General features: G+C 61.4%; 1 protein-coding gene across 2 annotated transcripts in view; it reads left to right on the top strand.

Moving 5' to 3' along the window:
- KDM2A (lysine (K)-specific demethylase 2A) overlaps window positions 1-9,720 on the top strand; it is a 49,534-nt gene extending 39,814 nt beyond the window's left edge. For both annotated transcript variants that reach the window (XM_010569880.1, XM_010569881.1), the window contains 9 exons: window positions 1,716-1,799; window positions 3,639-3,905; window positions 4,123-4,254; window positions 4,334-4,423; window positions 5,340-6,052; window positions 7,127-7,290; window positions 7,635-7,793; window positions 7,983-8,198; window positions 8,386-9,720. In XM_010569880.1, coding sequence (XP_010568182.1) covers window positions 1,716-1,799; window positions 3,639-3,905; window positions 4,123-4,254; window positions 4,334-4,423; window positions 5,340-6,052; window positions 7,127-7,290; window positions 7,635-7,793; window positions 7,983-8,198; window positions 8,386-8,567 — 2,007 coding nt within the window. In that variant the 3' untranslated portion in view covers window positions 8,568-9,720. The remainder of the gene's footprint in view (window positions 1-1,715; window positions 1,800-3,638; window positions 3,906-4,122; window positions 4,255-4,333; window positions 4,424-5,339; window positions 6,053-7,126; window positions 7,291-7,634; window positions 7,794-7,982; window positions 8,199-8,385) is intronic.
- The last annotated feature ends 2,842 nt before the right edge of the window (window positions 9,721-12,562 follow it).

The following is a 12,562-nucleotide window of genomic DNA, read 5'->3' as shown; positions in this document are numbered from 1 at the left end:
CGGCGGTCGCTCCCCCAACCATGTCCCCGAAGACCGGGGGTCCGGTTCGGGTCCGCTCAGACTGAGGCAGCTCTTGGAGGTGTCCGGGGAAAGAGGGGGGAACCCCGGCCCTGGCAGTGCGGGCACCGAAACAAAGAGGGCTCGGCAAACTTCACCCCAGAGTCTCGGCAGCTCCAGAGGCGCAAGGTCAGGCAGCTGGCAACGCTCGTGGGATGGGGAGGGGGACGCGGGGATGCTCTCGACCCAGGCAGGCTGGGAGGGGACCGCGGGGGGGGGAAAACCCCTGCTTCCCCGGAGGGGTCCCTGGCCGGTGCTTGGGCTCACCTCTCCCCTTCCTCGGGGCGCGCTCGCCGGTGCCGAGTTCCTGCCGGCCGGGGGGAAGCGTGCGCTGCGCTCGCAGGGTCCCCTCCGCCTTGTTCCCCCCCTCAGCCAGAGCGTGAGGGGTCAGAGAGGACGGAGGGGTTTGTTCCCCACCCCGGCTCCGAGCCAGATGCAGCCACAGGACCCGGGTGCCCTCCCCCCTCGCTCCCCAGGCCCCTTGGCTCCCTGGCTTGGAGCATGCCTGAGCCACCGCCAACCCCCCCTCCCCGGTTCCCTGGACAAGAGGAGGCTGCGGTTCCCTACCCATATGTATATATATCTCTATCTATCTGTGTGTGTGTGTGAGCCCCCAGCCCCTGACCTTTCCTTTCAGCGTGTGCTCATGGGAAGGCTGGCGGGGAGGCGGAAAGTCTGTAGGCAGCACGCTGTGCTGCTGGGGAGTGGAGGGGAGGCCACGGTTTCCTGCCTCCTGCAGCCGCCTGAGAAAGGCAGAGAAGCACCGGAAAGCTGGGCCGGGGCGAGCACCCGGGGAGTGGGCAGCCCCACGGGGGATGCCAGCAGACCCCTGACCTGGCCCTGCCTGGCAGCGGGAAGCACCACGAGCAGGGATGCCGGCAGGAGGTTCCTGCTGGCGTAGCCATGGCAACGCCAAGTAAATAAAGCACCTTTGCAACGGGCAAATTCAGTGGGGAATGGTTGTGGGGAGGGGGCCGCGATGGAGGGGAGCGAGAGGGATGAAACGGCCAGGGCGAGCGTGGGGAAGGGGCTGCAATGGAGGGGAGCAAGAGGGATGAAACGGTCAGGGTGAGTACAGGGAGCTTGCATCTGCCAAGAGCGAGAATGCCTGTCGCGCCATAGGGCAGCGTGCCCGTCCGGTTGGTGCCGAGGGATCTCTCACGTCAAAGTCAAAGCTAAACCCCGAGGCAGTGTGGGGGAGCAGCTCTTGGCTACCCAGCAGCTTGTGCCAGGCTACGGAGGGGGTGCTGGGGCACCATGTCCTGCTGCCGCTGCACCCTCCAGCTACCTCATGCCCGGGGACTATTGCGGGGAGCAGATGCAGGGGCGACCCTCGTGAATCCTTCCCTGTAAATCCCCTTGGATTGCAAAAGCTTGGCACTCTCCCCCTACCACTGCACAGCGCGGGGCCTCGGGGCTGAAATGCAGTTGATGAAAGCGCTCGTGCAGATCGACTCGACAGAGCTTGTCTGTCTAATGTGGGGAGGGATCGTTGCTCACAGGCGTGGGTAGAGGAGGGCTCCTTCCCAGTCTTGTTTGAAGCACGCTAGCCTTGGCATCTGGTCGGAGCCTGCCTTACTGGCGGGAGCCTTGTTTCACTCTGCTCACACCTGTGCTTTTTGTCTCTCTGCTTTTTTTCCCCCCTCTCTCTCCATTAGCTGCTGCTAGAAGAATACGCGAACAGCGACCCCAAACTGGCACTTACAGGCATCCCCATTGTCCAGTGGCCGAAGAGAGATAAGGTAGGAGCTGCGAGGAGGGGACCTGGGTGGGTATCTCGTGTGGTTGAGCTGATTACCTGTCCTCAGCTGAGTTGCCACCTGCAACTGGGGTGCCGTGGCACTGCTTCCATACCTGCCTTGGGAGCCCGACCCGGCAGGCAGAAAGGGAGCAGTGCAGAGGCAGGCTGTGAGGCGCAACCGCCTCCACAGCACTGCAGGCAAACCCGGTCGCTGGCAACAGTGGAGGTCTCCCACCGTGCTGGTTACCCTGGCTCAGCCGATGGGTAGTAACTGGGTCAGCCCTAGCTGCTTCGTGTTCTCCAGCCCCTTGGTCATGCTCAGAGGAGCTGAAGCCCTGCTGTTGGTAGAAGGGGTGATCTTCTGAAGGGTGCTCTCCCGGCAGCTCTCTGGCTTGACAAGGGAGTCCTGGGTGGTATGAGTAACGTTCTGTGTCAGGGGAATGTATTGCTATTGGGTTGCCTGAGAGATGAAGGGTGAGGTGTGGGGGTTGATGACCAGCATCAACCCTGCCTGTTTGGTGGGCAGGCCGGCCCCTCACTGCTAGGTGAGCATGCCCCTTGGGTCCCTGTCCCTACCAGCACGCTGCCCGTACTGTAGCATTGGCTGTTGCAACGCCAAGGAGGGCAGCTCCCTCCTGGGGGTCTCTGCCTGCGGATAGCAGCCAGCTTCTCAGGAAAGGGACCCTTCAGCGTGCCCCTGCCCACCCCTCTCCAGCTGCCCTTGTAACCCAGGGCCTAAAGCTGGGCTGCATCCCAGGCTGAGGTCGCTGGGCAGATGGAGGCGAGGAGCAGCCTGCCGCTGGCCGGCCGGACTTCCCCTCCGCAGGCTGCCTTCCTATGGCCCGTCAGGACGGCTCCTGTAGGTCACTGCTTCCTTCCTGCCAGAAGACGGGCTTATGGGCAGGCATATGGGAAGAGCAGGACCCCATCGCATTGGGAGGGGTGGGTAACACCCCGTCTGGGTGTCTGGAGGCAAACGAGCCTCTCAGATTGCCTTTTGGAGGTGTCTGTCTCTGCCTGCCTGCCCTGCCCAAGGGGATCCAGCATGACTTCCTAGTCCTTCAGCAGTGCAAGCATCTTGGGCAGCTTTTCTGGGAGAAGAGACCTAGAAAGGTCTGCGTGCTTTGGATGCAGCACTCAGATGCTTGGCACAGGCCTGACCCTGTCCTTGTGCTGGGTTTTTTGGGTGCCTGTCCTTCCCCCAGCCCATCAGCTGTGGTGCACACACTATCGTGGCTGATCCTGGAAGGATGCTGCAGCCAGTGTGTTTGCTGTGAGGGCTGATGGGATGGTAGGTGTCTGCTGGAGAGCTCTGCTGTCCCACCTGCACTGTAAACGGGGGTGCTTGGGTGTTCCCAGCACGCCTCGAGCTCGCGGGAGAGAATGACCAGAGCACTCGCATCAGAGCTGAGCCCTGTCCCTTTGCGCAGCTGGTGGAGGGACCTGGGTGGCACAGAGAGAGGACAGCCTTTCTGGCTGCCTGGGTGGACTTTGTCATTCTTTGCCTAAGAAGGGAAGAGCAGCTGTTGTTGGAGTGCCATAATGCTTTTGGGGCTCGTCAGCCATTTTCAGATCCATTTCTGACTGCAGACAGGGGGTGGGAGGAGAGAGAGCTCTTGGTGGTGTGGAGTGGCGAAGGCTGAGTGAGTGTGGTCGAGGAGAGCTGCCCGGGGCAGAGCCAATACAGGCTCCTTTGTCTGCAGAGAGGTGAGGGAGCAGGGCTGCTCTCTGGTGCGTTATCTGAGGTCACAGTGAGGGAGCCGGGGATCAGAGGCTTTCTGATCCAAGCTGAATACAGCAGTTCTCTCATCTCATGCCACTTCTCTATTTCTGTTGCCAGCTAAAGCTCCAGGCCCGGCTGAGGGTGCGCCTGCCCACCATCCCCATCACCAAGCCGCACACCATGAAGCCAACCCCCCGCCCGACACCCGTCAGGCCTACAGTCTCTCCCATCGTGTCAGGTGCCAGGCGGAGGCGGGTTCGGTGCCGAAAATGCAAGGCTTGCATGCAGGGCGAGTGTGGCATGTGCCACTATTGCAGGGACATGAAGAAGTTTGGTGGGCCTGGCCGCATGAAACAGTCCTGCGTCCTCCGGCAATGCTTAGCGGTGAGTCTGCGGCCTGATCCTTTTCTCAGAAGTCCTCTGCAGCCTGGCAGCAACTCTGCATGGCCAGTCAGGGTCAGAGAGAGGAGAGCAATGGCTTAGTTTAATTCCTGGGGGATAGTTGGCCCCTTCCCCATTGTTCAGGCAGTGGGGCATAGAAGGAGGAAAGGGGGAAGGCGGTCCCACCTTGCCCTGGTTTCACTCCTGCTTTCCTTTGTAGCCCAGGCTGCCTCACTCGGTCACGTGTGCACTTTGCGGGGAGGTAGATCAGAATGAGGACTCGCAGGACTTTGAGAAGAAACTCATGGAGTGCTGTATCTGCAACGAGATTGTTCACCCTGGCTGCCTGCAGGTGAGCAGTATGGGCACTGAGGAAGAAGGGGCTCGGCTGTGGGGAAGGACTGCTGCTGACTGCCCGCTTCTCTTTGCAGATGGATGGGGAAGGGCTGCTCAACGATGAGCTCCCTAACTGCTGGGAGTGCCCCAAATGCTACCAGGGTGACGACGCAGAGAAGGGCCAGGTAGGAGGCGAGCTGTGCTGTGGCAGGGCAGGACACGTGTCCTCCATCCCACTGCATCCTGCTAGGGGATAGGCAGTGTTCAACCAGGCTGGGCTGCATGGGTGGGCTGGAGGGCAGGCAGGCACCAGTGCAATCCAGGTGACCAGTTGGGCAGTGACTAGTGAGAGCAGGGATCATCGGGGGCGCAGCACAGCAGCGCTTGGGGGACTGGCAGCATCCTGCTGCAGTCCGGTCCTGGGATTCTGCAGGGGGGTAAGCTGACAGCTTACTGCTCTCTGTCCCTGGCTCCCAGCGAGCCCGTCAGCAGGCCAAGGCCAGGCTCCCGCAGAAGCGGCAGGGGCAGCCGGGTTCCTCCGCCAGGCAGCGAGTGGACTGCGTGCAGCGCCAGCTGGCCCGCTGGCGGCTGCCAGCGCTGCCCAGGACACCGGCCTACGGCTGCCTCATCACCTGTAGGACCGTGCCCGCTGCTGTGGATGGAAGCGAGGCAGCTAAGGCAAGCTAGGCGGGAGGCAGCTGCCCTGGGGCACCTTCTCCTGGGTGATGTGCATGCTTGGGGTGCACATCTGCCTGGTTCCAGGGTCCCCCAGCACTTCAAGCGGATGTGATGAGCACCCCCTGTCCCCACGGTGTCTTGTGCTGAGCTGCGATCCTGAGAGTTTCCGCTGCAAGAGGCCGGGGACTGTTAGGCACAGAGTGGAAACCACCCCCAACCTCAGGGGGACACCCCTTTTGTGAAGGGGGAAGGAAAATGTTGGTTGCTGGTGTGGGTGGACTCTGGTCTTGGTGGTACTGAGCACAGCTGGTGCAGGCCTTGCTAGCGCCGCGATGGTGCCCTTGGGAAGAGGAGAAGGGAGATGCATTCCCCAGGCCCGCCGCAGCTCCATCCCTGCTAACCTGCCGCCCCGCTTACCTGCAGAAGCGGAAGGTGGAGGAGAGCGATGACGACACGGCGCAAGCCAAGGTGCTGCGGCCACTACGGAGTTGCGAGGAGCCCCTGACACCCCCGCCCAATTCGCCCACCCCCATGCTGCAGCTGATCCACGACCCAGCATCACCGCGAGGCATGGTGACACGCTCATCCCCAGGAGCTGGCCCCAGCGACCACCACAGCGCCAGCAGAGATGAGCGATTCAAGCGACGGCAGCTGCTGCGGCTGCAGGCCACCGAGCGAACCATGGTGCGGGAGAAGGAGAACAACCCCAGCGGCAAGAAGGAGCTGTCAGAGGTGGAGAAGGCCAAGCTGCACGGCTCCTACCTCACCGTGACACTCCAACGCCCCACCAAAGACGTCCACGGCACTTCTATCGTCCCCAAGCTGCAAGCCATCACGGCCTCCTCCACCAACCTGCAGCATTCTCCCCGCGTGGTCATGCGTCACGCACCCACCAGGATGCCCTTGCGGGGCGGGGGGGAGGAGGAGGCAGCCGCAGAGGAGGATGAGGAGGAAGAGGAAGAGGAGGACGAGAACGCGGAGGAGGGGGGGGCGGCCCGGCTCAATGGCCGAGGGGGCCGGGCGCAGGAGGGCGAGGAGAGCTGGATGCAGCGCGAGGTGTGGATGTCCGTCTTCCGCTACCTCACTCGCAGGGAGCTATGCGAGTGCATGCGGGTGTGCAAGACCTGGTACAAGTGGTGAGTGTGGGGACATGTGGCAGGGGGGTGGGCACAGCCAGGCCTGCCCGCGTCCTGAGCCCTGGACAGGGCATGGCCATGCCAAGCCTTGTGCCTCATAGGCAGCCAGAGGGAAAGGGGGAGAAAGATCTCCCCGTAGCTGGCGCTTGCCGGGTAACGTCACCCTCAGATTCTGTGGCCAGCTGCTGCCTTTGCCATATGTGCGCTGGCCTTTATTGTCCCCTTCTGCCTTCCTTCTGTCCCCTCTGTTGGGAGACAGTGGCAGGCTGTGCTGTCACCTGAGCACCTGCGTCCCCTGCCGTGTCCTTGCGAGGTGCTGATGCCCTTTGCTCACCCACCACCCTGCGTGGACCTTGCCCTTCCCTGCCTCCCGTCCTGCCTCGACCTCCCAGCAGGCTGGGGAAGGCAGGCTGAGGCAAGGATGGGTTTGCTGGCTGGAAACGCCTCGGGGGGCAGCAGGCCTGAAGACAATGCTGGCACCGGGACAGCTGTGGATGGAGGGCTTGGGAACAGACGGGGACTGGAAACTGGGAGGTTTCTAGCTGCCGAGCAGCGGGAATGGCACAGCGGGAAAGGACTGGCCCGCTTTGATCAGCGGCTGGTGGGAATGGTGTGGCGTGGTGGCTGGAGGAGAGCATCCCCTCACCTGCCACTGGTGTGGCACCTTTAGGGGCCCAGCTGAGCTACGATCGGGGTCCTGGGTCTCCCCAGGCTGCTGTGGGGTGGGACCAGGCTGAGTGTTTTGCCTGCTGGGAGCGAGGGTGCTTAAGATCTTTGCCCTGGTGGGAGGAGCGCCCAGGAGGGGGCAAGCAGGCAGACAGCTGTGACTCAGAGTCTTGTTACGTGGCAGCAAAACCCTGCTGGGGCTGTTCTGGGCATCCCTGGGTGGCCGGACACCCTCAGCAACCTCCCCACGTGTTTGGGGAAACCTGGGGAAACCAGGCAGAGCAGTCTTGTTCTGCGGCTGGGGCTATGCCAGGGCTGGGCTCCTCCCCGAAGCCAGGCAACCCGCTGGTCGTCTCTTGTCCCGTGGGGCTCTCAGGATTCACCTTTCAGCCTTGTCCTCGTCCCCAGGTGCTGTGACAAGAGATTGTGGACAAAGATAGATTTGAGCAGGTGCAAGTCCATCACCCCCCAGGCGCTGAGCGGCATCATCAAAAGACAACCAGTCAGCCTCGACCTCAGCTGGACCAATATCTCCAAAAAACAGCTTACGTGGCTCGTCAACAGGCTGCCAGGTGAGCGTGGGCTGGGGAGGGGTCCCTGCCTCTGCCACCAGCCTGCTCCGAGGCTTCCTGATGGCTGGACCGCAGCAAGAGACAGGCTCTGCGCCCTGGTATCTGCCAGCTTGAAAACTCCTGGGTGCCTGGATCCTGTCACCCAGCAAGCAGCCAATAGTGATGTGGTTTCCTGCTGCTGTGTGTTTAACCTCTCCTTCAGACAGCCCAGCTCCCTGTTCCACCCCAAGAAGGGAGGGGAGCTTGCTTCCTCATGTGCCTTGGAGAAAGAGGATTGAGATCTGGGACGCCTCAGAGCTGACCAAGCCCGTCTGACTTGTTACCTCTCTCCCTTCTCCTGTCAGGCCTGAAAGACCTCATCTTGGCAGGCTGTTCCTGGTCTGCGGTCTGTGCTCTCAGTACCTCCAGCTGCCCCCTTCTCAGGACCCTCGATCTTCGGTGGGCAGTAGGAATCAAGGACCCTCAGATCCGGGACTTACTCACGCCTCCAACAGACAAACCCAGTAAGCTGTTGCCCAGACTGCCACCGGGCAAGGCTGGGGCGGTGGTGACTGAGGAGGGTCCCTGGAGGTTGTGGGAAGCAGGAGGAGGGTGACATGCTGGGTGCAGAGTGGGGAGGCAATGCTGGATCCAGAATGCCCCAACGCAGCAGGGCAGATAGTCCATGCTCAGCCTCTCCTCTCCCTTTGCAGGTCAGGACAATCGCAGCAAACTCCGCAACATGATTGATTTCCGGCTCGCTGGCCTGGACATCACCGACGCCACGCTGCGGCTGATCATCCGCCATATGCCCCTGCTCTCCCGCCTCGATCTCAGCCACTGCAACCACCTTACGGACCAGTCGGCCAACCTCCTCACGGCCGTGGGCTCTTCCACACGCAACTCCCTCACCGAGCTCAATATGGCAGGTGGGTACGCTGCTCTGGGTGGCCCAGGCTGGCCTCCCCGGTCCCTGCTGGACTGAGGGTGGCCTGGCTGGACTTGCCGTCGTAAAGCGGCTTTCTCCTCACCGCCTGCCCTCCCAGCCTGACATGGAAGCTCAGCTCTGGCTTCGCGGAGGCGTTGCAGCTCACTCTTCCTCTCTTCTCCCCACAGGCTGCAATAAGCTGACGGACCAGGCCTTGCTGTACCTGCGCCGCATCTCCAACGTCACTCTAATTGACCTGCGAGGTTGCAAACAGATCACCCGCAAAGCCTGTGAGCACTTCATCTCGGACCTGTCCATCAACAGCCTCTACTGCCTGTCCGATGAGAAGCTGATCCAAAAAATCAGCTAGAGACCCTCCCTGGGGCAGACTGAGGAGAAGGAAAAGAGCCCATCCCACCCCTCTCGGAGAGCCGCTCCTCCACATCCCCACCTTGCCCTCCATGTCCTGCCACTGCCTCCCACCTGACTCGGCAGGCAGGGCCGCTGCTGGCCTCGCTCCACCGTCCTTCCTCCTCCTCCCCCGGGACTTCTGCCGATGAAGATGTCCCGCCAGGCTGGCCAGTACCAGAGGAGGAACGGGCAAATGGCAGGGAGCCTCAGCCCGGAGGCTGGCCGCTCCCAAGGCGGAGGTTGTAATAGAGATCTCTGTGCAGAGAAATGGGGCACCCTCTTCCCCCAGCTTTTCCCCTCCTCCCCGTCGTCTCCTTGCCTTGAAACACTTGTCACTTCCCCGTTAGCACAAAGCTTGAGGGTCAAGGTCTCTCCAAGGAAGCAGGAGCAGAGCTGGAACAAAACGTACCCCTCTGCGCTACCACCAGCTCGTCACTTGCCCTGCGCTCTCGGCCCCCTTTACGGTTTCCCTCGTCCGGCTGCAGGGGCTGTGATCGACCCCCCCTCCTTCTCCCACCGCGCTCACGCATCCGGGCGGCTCTTTCAGTGTCGAGGGCAGGAGCCCTGCAGCCAGGGCGTTGTGGGTTCTCCGGCCGCAGGGCCGGCACATGCTGGCCAGGAGCAGGAAGCTTTGCAGCCCTGCTCTCCCCCTGCCCAGGGAGGTGAGGCTGGGGGACGACGCGCTTCCACTCCGGGGTCTTCCCGGAGCACCGTCTGTCCCGACGCAGCCCCGCACAGAGGTGATGGCTGGGGCCGGGCGCCGGCTGGGAGCAGGGGAGAAACCACAGGTACATCAGAGCTCAGGGAGGACTCGGAAAGCATCAGCCAGGGGTGAGTGAGCGCACGGGGGGATAGGAGCTGCCTCCTCTTCCTCCCCAGCTCCCTGCGTGTGGCCCAGCATCGTGAAGCACTCTAGGGCCGCCGCGGCCGGAGGGGCGAAGGCTGCTCTGTCTGCCCAGGGCGCTGTGGCCTGGGACGGAACTGGCACGAATGCCCCACTGCATTGTCCTCTCCTTCCCCCACCCCCTTTTAGCTGCCGTTTTTCCTTTGCAATGAATGGTTGGTCCAAAGAACCTCTCTCTAGGGCAGCAGAGAGCTTTTTGCACTTTAAAAAAAAAAAAAAAAAAAACAAACAAACAAAAAAAAAACCAACAAAAAAAACAAACTACAAAAAAAAAAAAAAAAAAAAGGAAAAAAAGGTTGGAATCTTCTTTTGGGTCACTATTTTATTTCCCTCCCTGTCCTGCCTGTGACCGGACGCTCCCCATCTCTCCCCCGGTGTCAGGACACCGCTCTCCCCGGCCTGGCCCCCCTGGCAGCGCGTACAGATAGCACAAACCGGCCCACCCCGTGTCACCGGTCCCCAGCCCCGGAGAGGACAGCCAAGGGGCAGGGGGGCTCCTGCAGAACAGCAGCCCGCGCCGCCCCGCTGCTTCAGAAGCAATAAGGGAGGAGAGACATCCGCCGACCCTTCTTCCCCGGGCACGGGGGCCGGTGGCGAGTCCTCTGCTTCGCCGGCTGCCGGAGGGGGATGCGAGGGGGCGATTGCCGCAGTGCCTCGGGACAAGGGGCAGTTTTGCCGCAGTGAATCCGGAGGGCTTTGAGCAGAAAACACCCCGGGCGAGAGGAAGAGCGGGAGAGCCAGGCCCCTGGCCGCAGCTGGGTGGTGGAGGCCTTCTGCCTTAGTCTCTCTTGTCGGTGGCTCCCGTGAAAGACGTCGGAAGAATCAAAGCTTTTCTTTTTCCTTTGGATTGATTTTTGAGTTTTGCAACAAGAAAGAAAAGAAAAAAAAAGAAAAAAAAAAAGAAAAAAGGAGAAAAAAAAGGAAAAAAACAACAAAAAAAAGCTGGGGTAGAGCTTAGCCGGAGCCGGGTGGGCACACGGGGCTGCCTCCGCCATGCTCGCTGGGCGGCTGCGGACCCTCCCTCGGGGCGGGCGGGAGGCGGGCGAGCAGCCGAGCTGGGGGGCAGCGAGCCCTGCCCGGTGGGTGTATGTCTTGTGTCCCCCCCCTTCCCCGTTCCCAGGCCGCAGAGACTCGGGCGTGCGACCCTCATCACCCAACCGGCCACCCCGGCCCTCATCCGTGGGCAGGGGGTGAAAATCCACAAGGAAGAAAAAAAGAGAATTATATATATAAAATCACTTAGTGATTTAAAAGCAACCCAGACTGCTCCCTAAAGACAACTCCTGCAAGAAAAGTCACTATTGTTTAAAGGTTTGGTTGTGTTTTTGTTTTGTTTCAATTCCCCCCCTCCCCCCCCCGCCCCCCCCCCCCCGGAGAAATATTGTAAATATATATTTTTTTGTTGGCGATTTAGAGTCCATCTCTGATGTTTGTGCTTTAAAATTAAATGTAAGCATTAAGGGTAAAAGCAAACCAAGTCTTACGCTCTCTCAGTCGGTATGGTTTGGGTTGGGGGTTTCTTGTCTGGGGGCAGAGGGAGGGGAGCTAGTTGGCAATTTTTTTTTTGTTTTGTTTTTGTTTTTTTTTTTTTTGTTTGGTTGGTTTGGTTTTCCTTTTTCTTTTTTTCTAAGCATTCTCCGATACTGTTTTTAGAGAGGATCTTTGCTCATAACATATTACCACAGGGATGGGAGAGATGTTGTGGGGGGAGGGAAGATACCAGCCTCTGAAGGGAAATATTTTGTTTCTTGGGGGTGGATTTTTGGAATAAAAAATTTAAAGAAAAACAAAACCCTGCGTCTCGCCTCTGCCCGTTGTTTGTCTGAGAGGGAAGCGGAGGGGACGAGGCCGGGGCTGGGAGCCCCTGACCCCCTTCCAGGGGACCTCCCGTGCCCCCCCCACCACCTCCAGCCCTAATGGAGAGGAACCCTGGGGCACCGTCAAGCGTGCCGGCTTGTGGGCCCGAGCCCCGGGTGGCGATGGCAGCTGTCCCCGTGTCCCCGTCATCTCCTGTCCCACCAGTGAGCCAGGGCCACGGGTCCCCTGGGGCCACGTGGGGCTTTTTGCCCCATCCTCTGCCTCCCTTGGGAAAGCTGCTCTCTCCCAGCGGATTCCCGGGCTGCTGGAGGCGAGGGCTTTGCCCTTCCCCTGCTCGCGCCCCGACGGAGAGCAGCCTTTCCGCAGCAGCCCTGGTTTAGCACAGTTTCCCCCTCCCCTGCAGCCCCAATTCTGCACCCTGCCTGACGAGGAGCAGGCAGGGAGCGCAGGCAGCAAGTGCAGGCAGCTCCTCCGCAACCAGGGCCGGACCTGCCAGCGCCTTGCGCGGTGCTGGGGCCGCATCCGTGACTGGCTCTGCTTGGGACGGGCTTTATCTCCCGAAGTTTGGCAAGCCAGAGATGTTTCCCACCTGCCCCGGCTGCGCCCAGGCTGGGGTCAGCCTAGCAGCGATGTGCCGGGATGGCTTTCCGCAGGGATTTTTCTCTCCCACCCCGGCAAGGCTGGGTTTAACGGCTGGGAGCGGAGCTGGGGCCGGGGCAGGGTCTTTCAGCCACCCCAAAGGGCTGTACTGGTCCCACAGCTCTTCCAGAGCTGGTTCTGGGCCGTAGGCCACCGAGGTGACATTTACTGTCCTCCAGCCTCTTCTGCAGGGACGTCATGGTCCACGGTCACCGCGGCGGTTGGGGCTGTACCGACAGCACCAAAACAAGGCCCCGGGCTGGGCCATTTGCATGGCGAGGCGCGGAGCTCGCTCTTCCGTGGGCGAACGTCGTCCTCCATCGACGTCCTCCGTCGATGTCCTCCTCCACGGGTGGCTGAAGCCACAACCGGTCCTCCCCGCTCCTTGAACCCCGTCCACCGGAGCATCGCCGCCTGCCTGCCCCGGCGCTGCACCGCGTACGGAGGCACCGTGGACCGAGCAAATCTCGACACCCCAACCCGCACCACCTGTCCCCCTGTCCCCTCCGTGTGTCCCCTCCCGGCCCCGGGGACAGGGACCCTCCTGTCGCCGCCTCCATCACCCGGCCCAGCTCCGGCAGCCGCCGCTCCCC

Source organism: Haliaeetus leucocephalus, unplaced genomic scaffold (assembly GCF_000737465.1).
Source record: "Haliaeetus leucocephalus isolate CR32 unplaced genomic scaffold, Haliaeetus_leucocephalus-4.0 Scaffold279, whole genome shotgun sequence".
NCBI lineage: Eukaryota > Metazoa > Chordata > Aves > Accipitriformes > Accipitridae > Haliaeetus > Haliaeetus leucocephalus.
The sequence above is the reverse complement of the archived record's forward strand: the minus strand, read 5'-3'. Positions and strand labels throughout refer to the sequence as shown.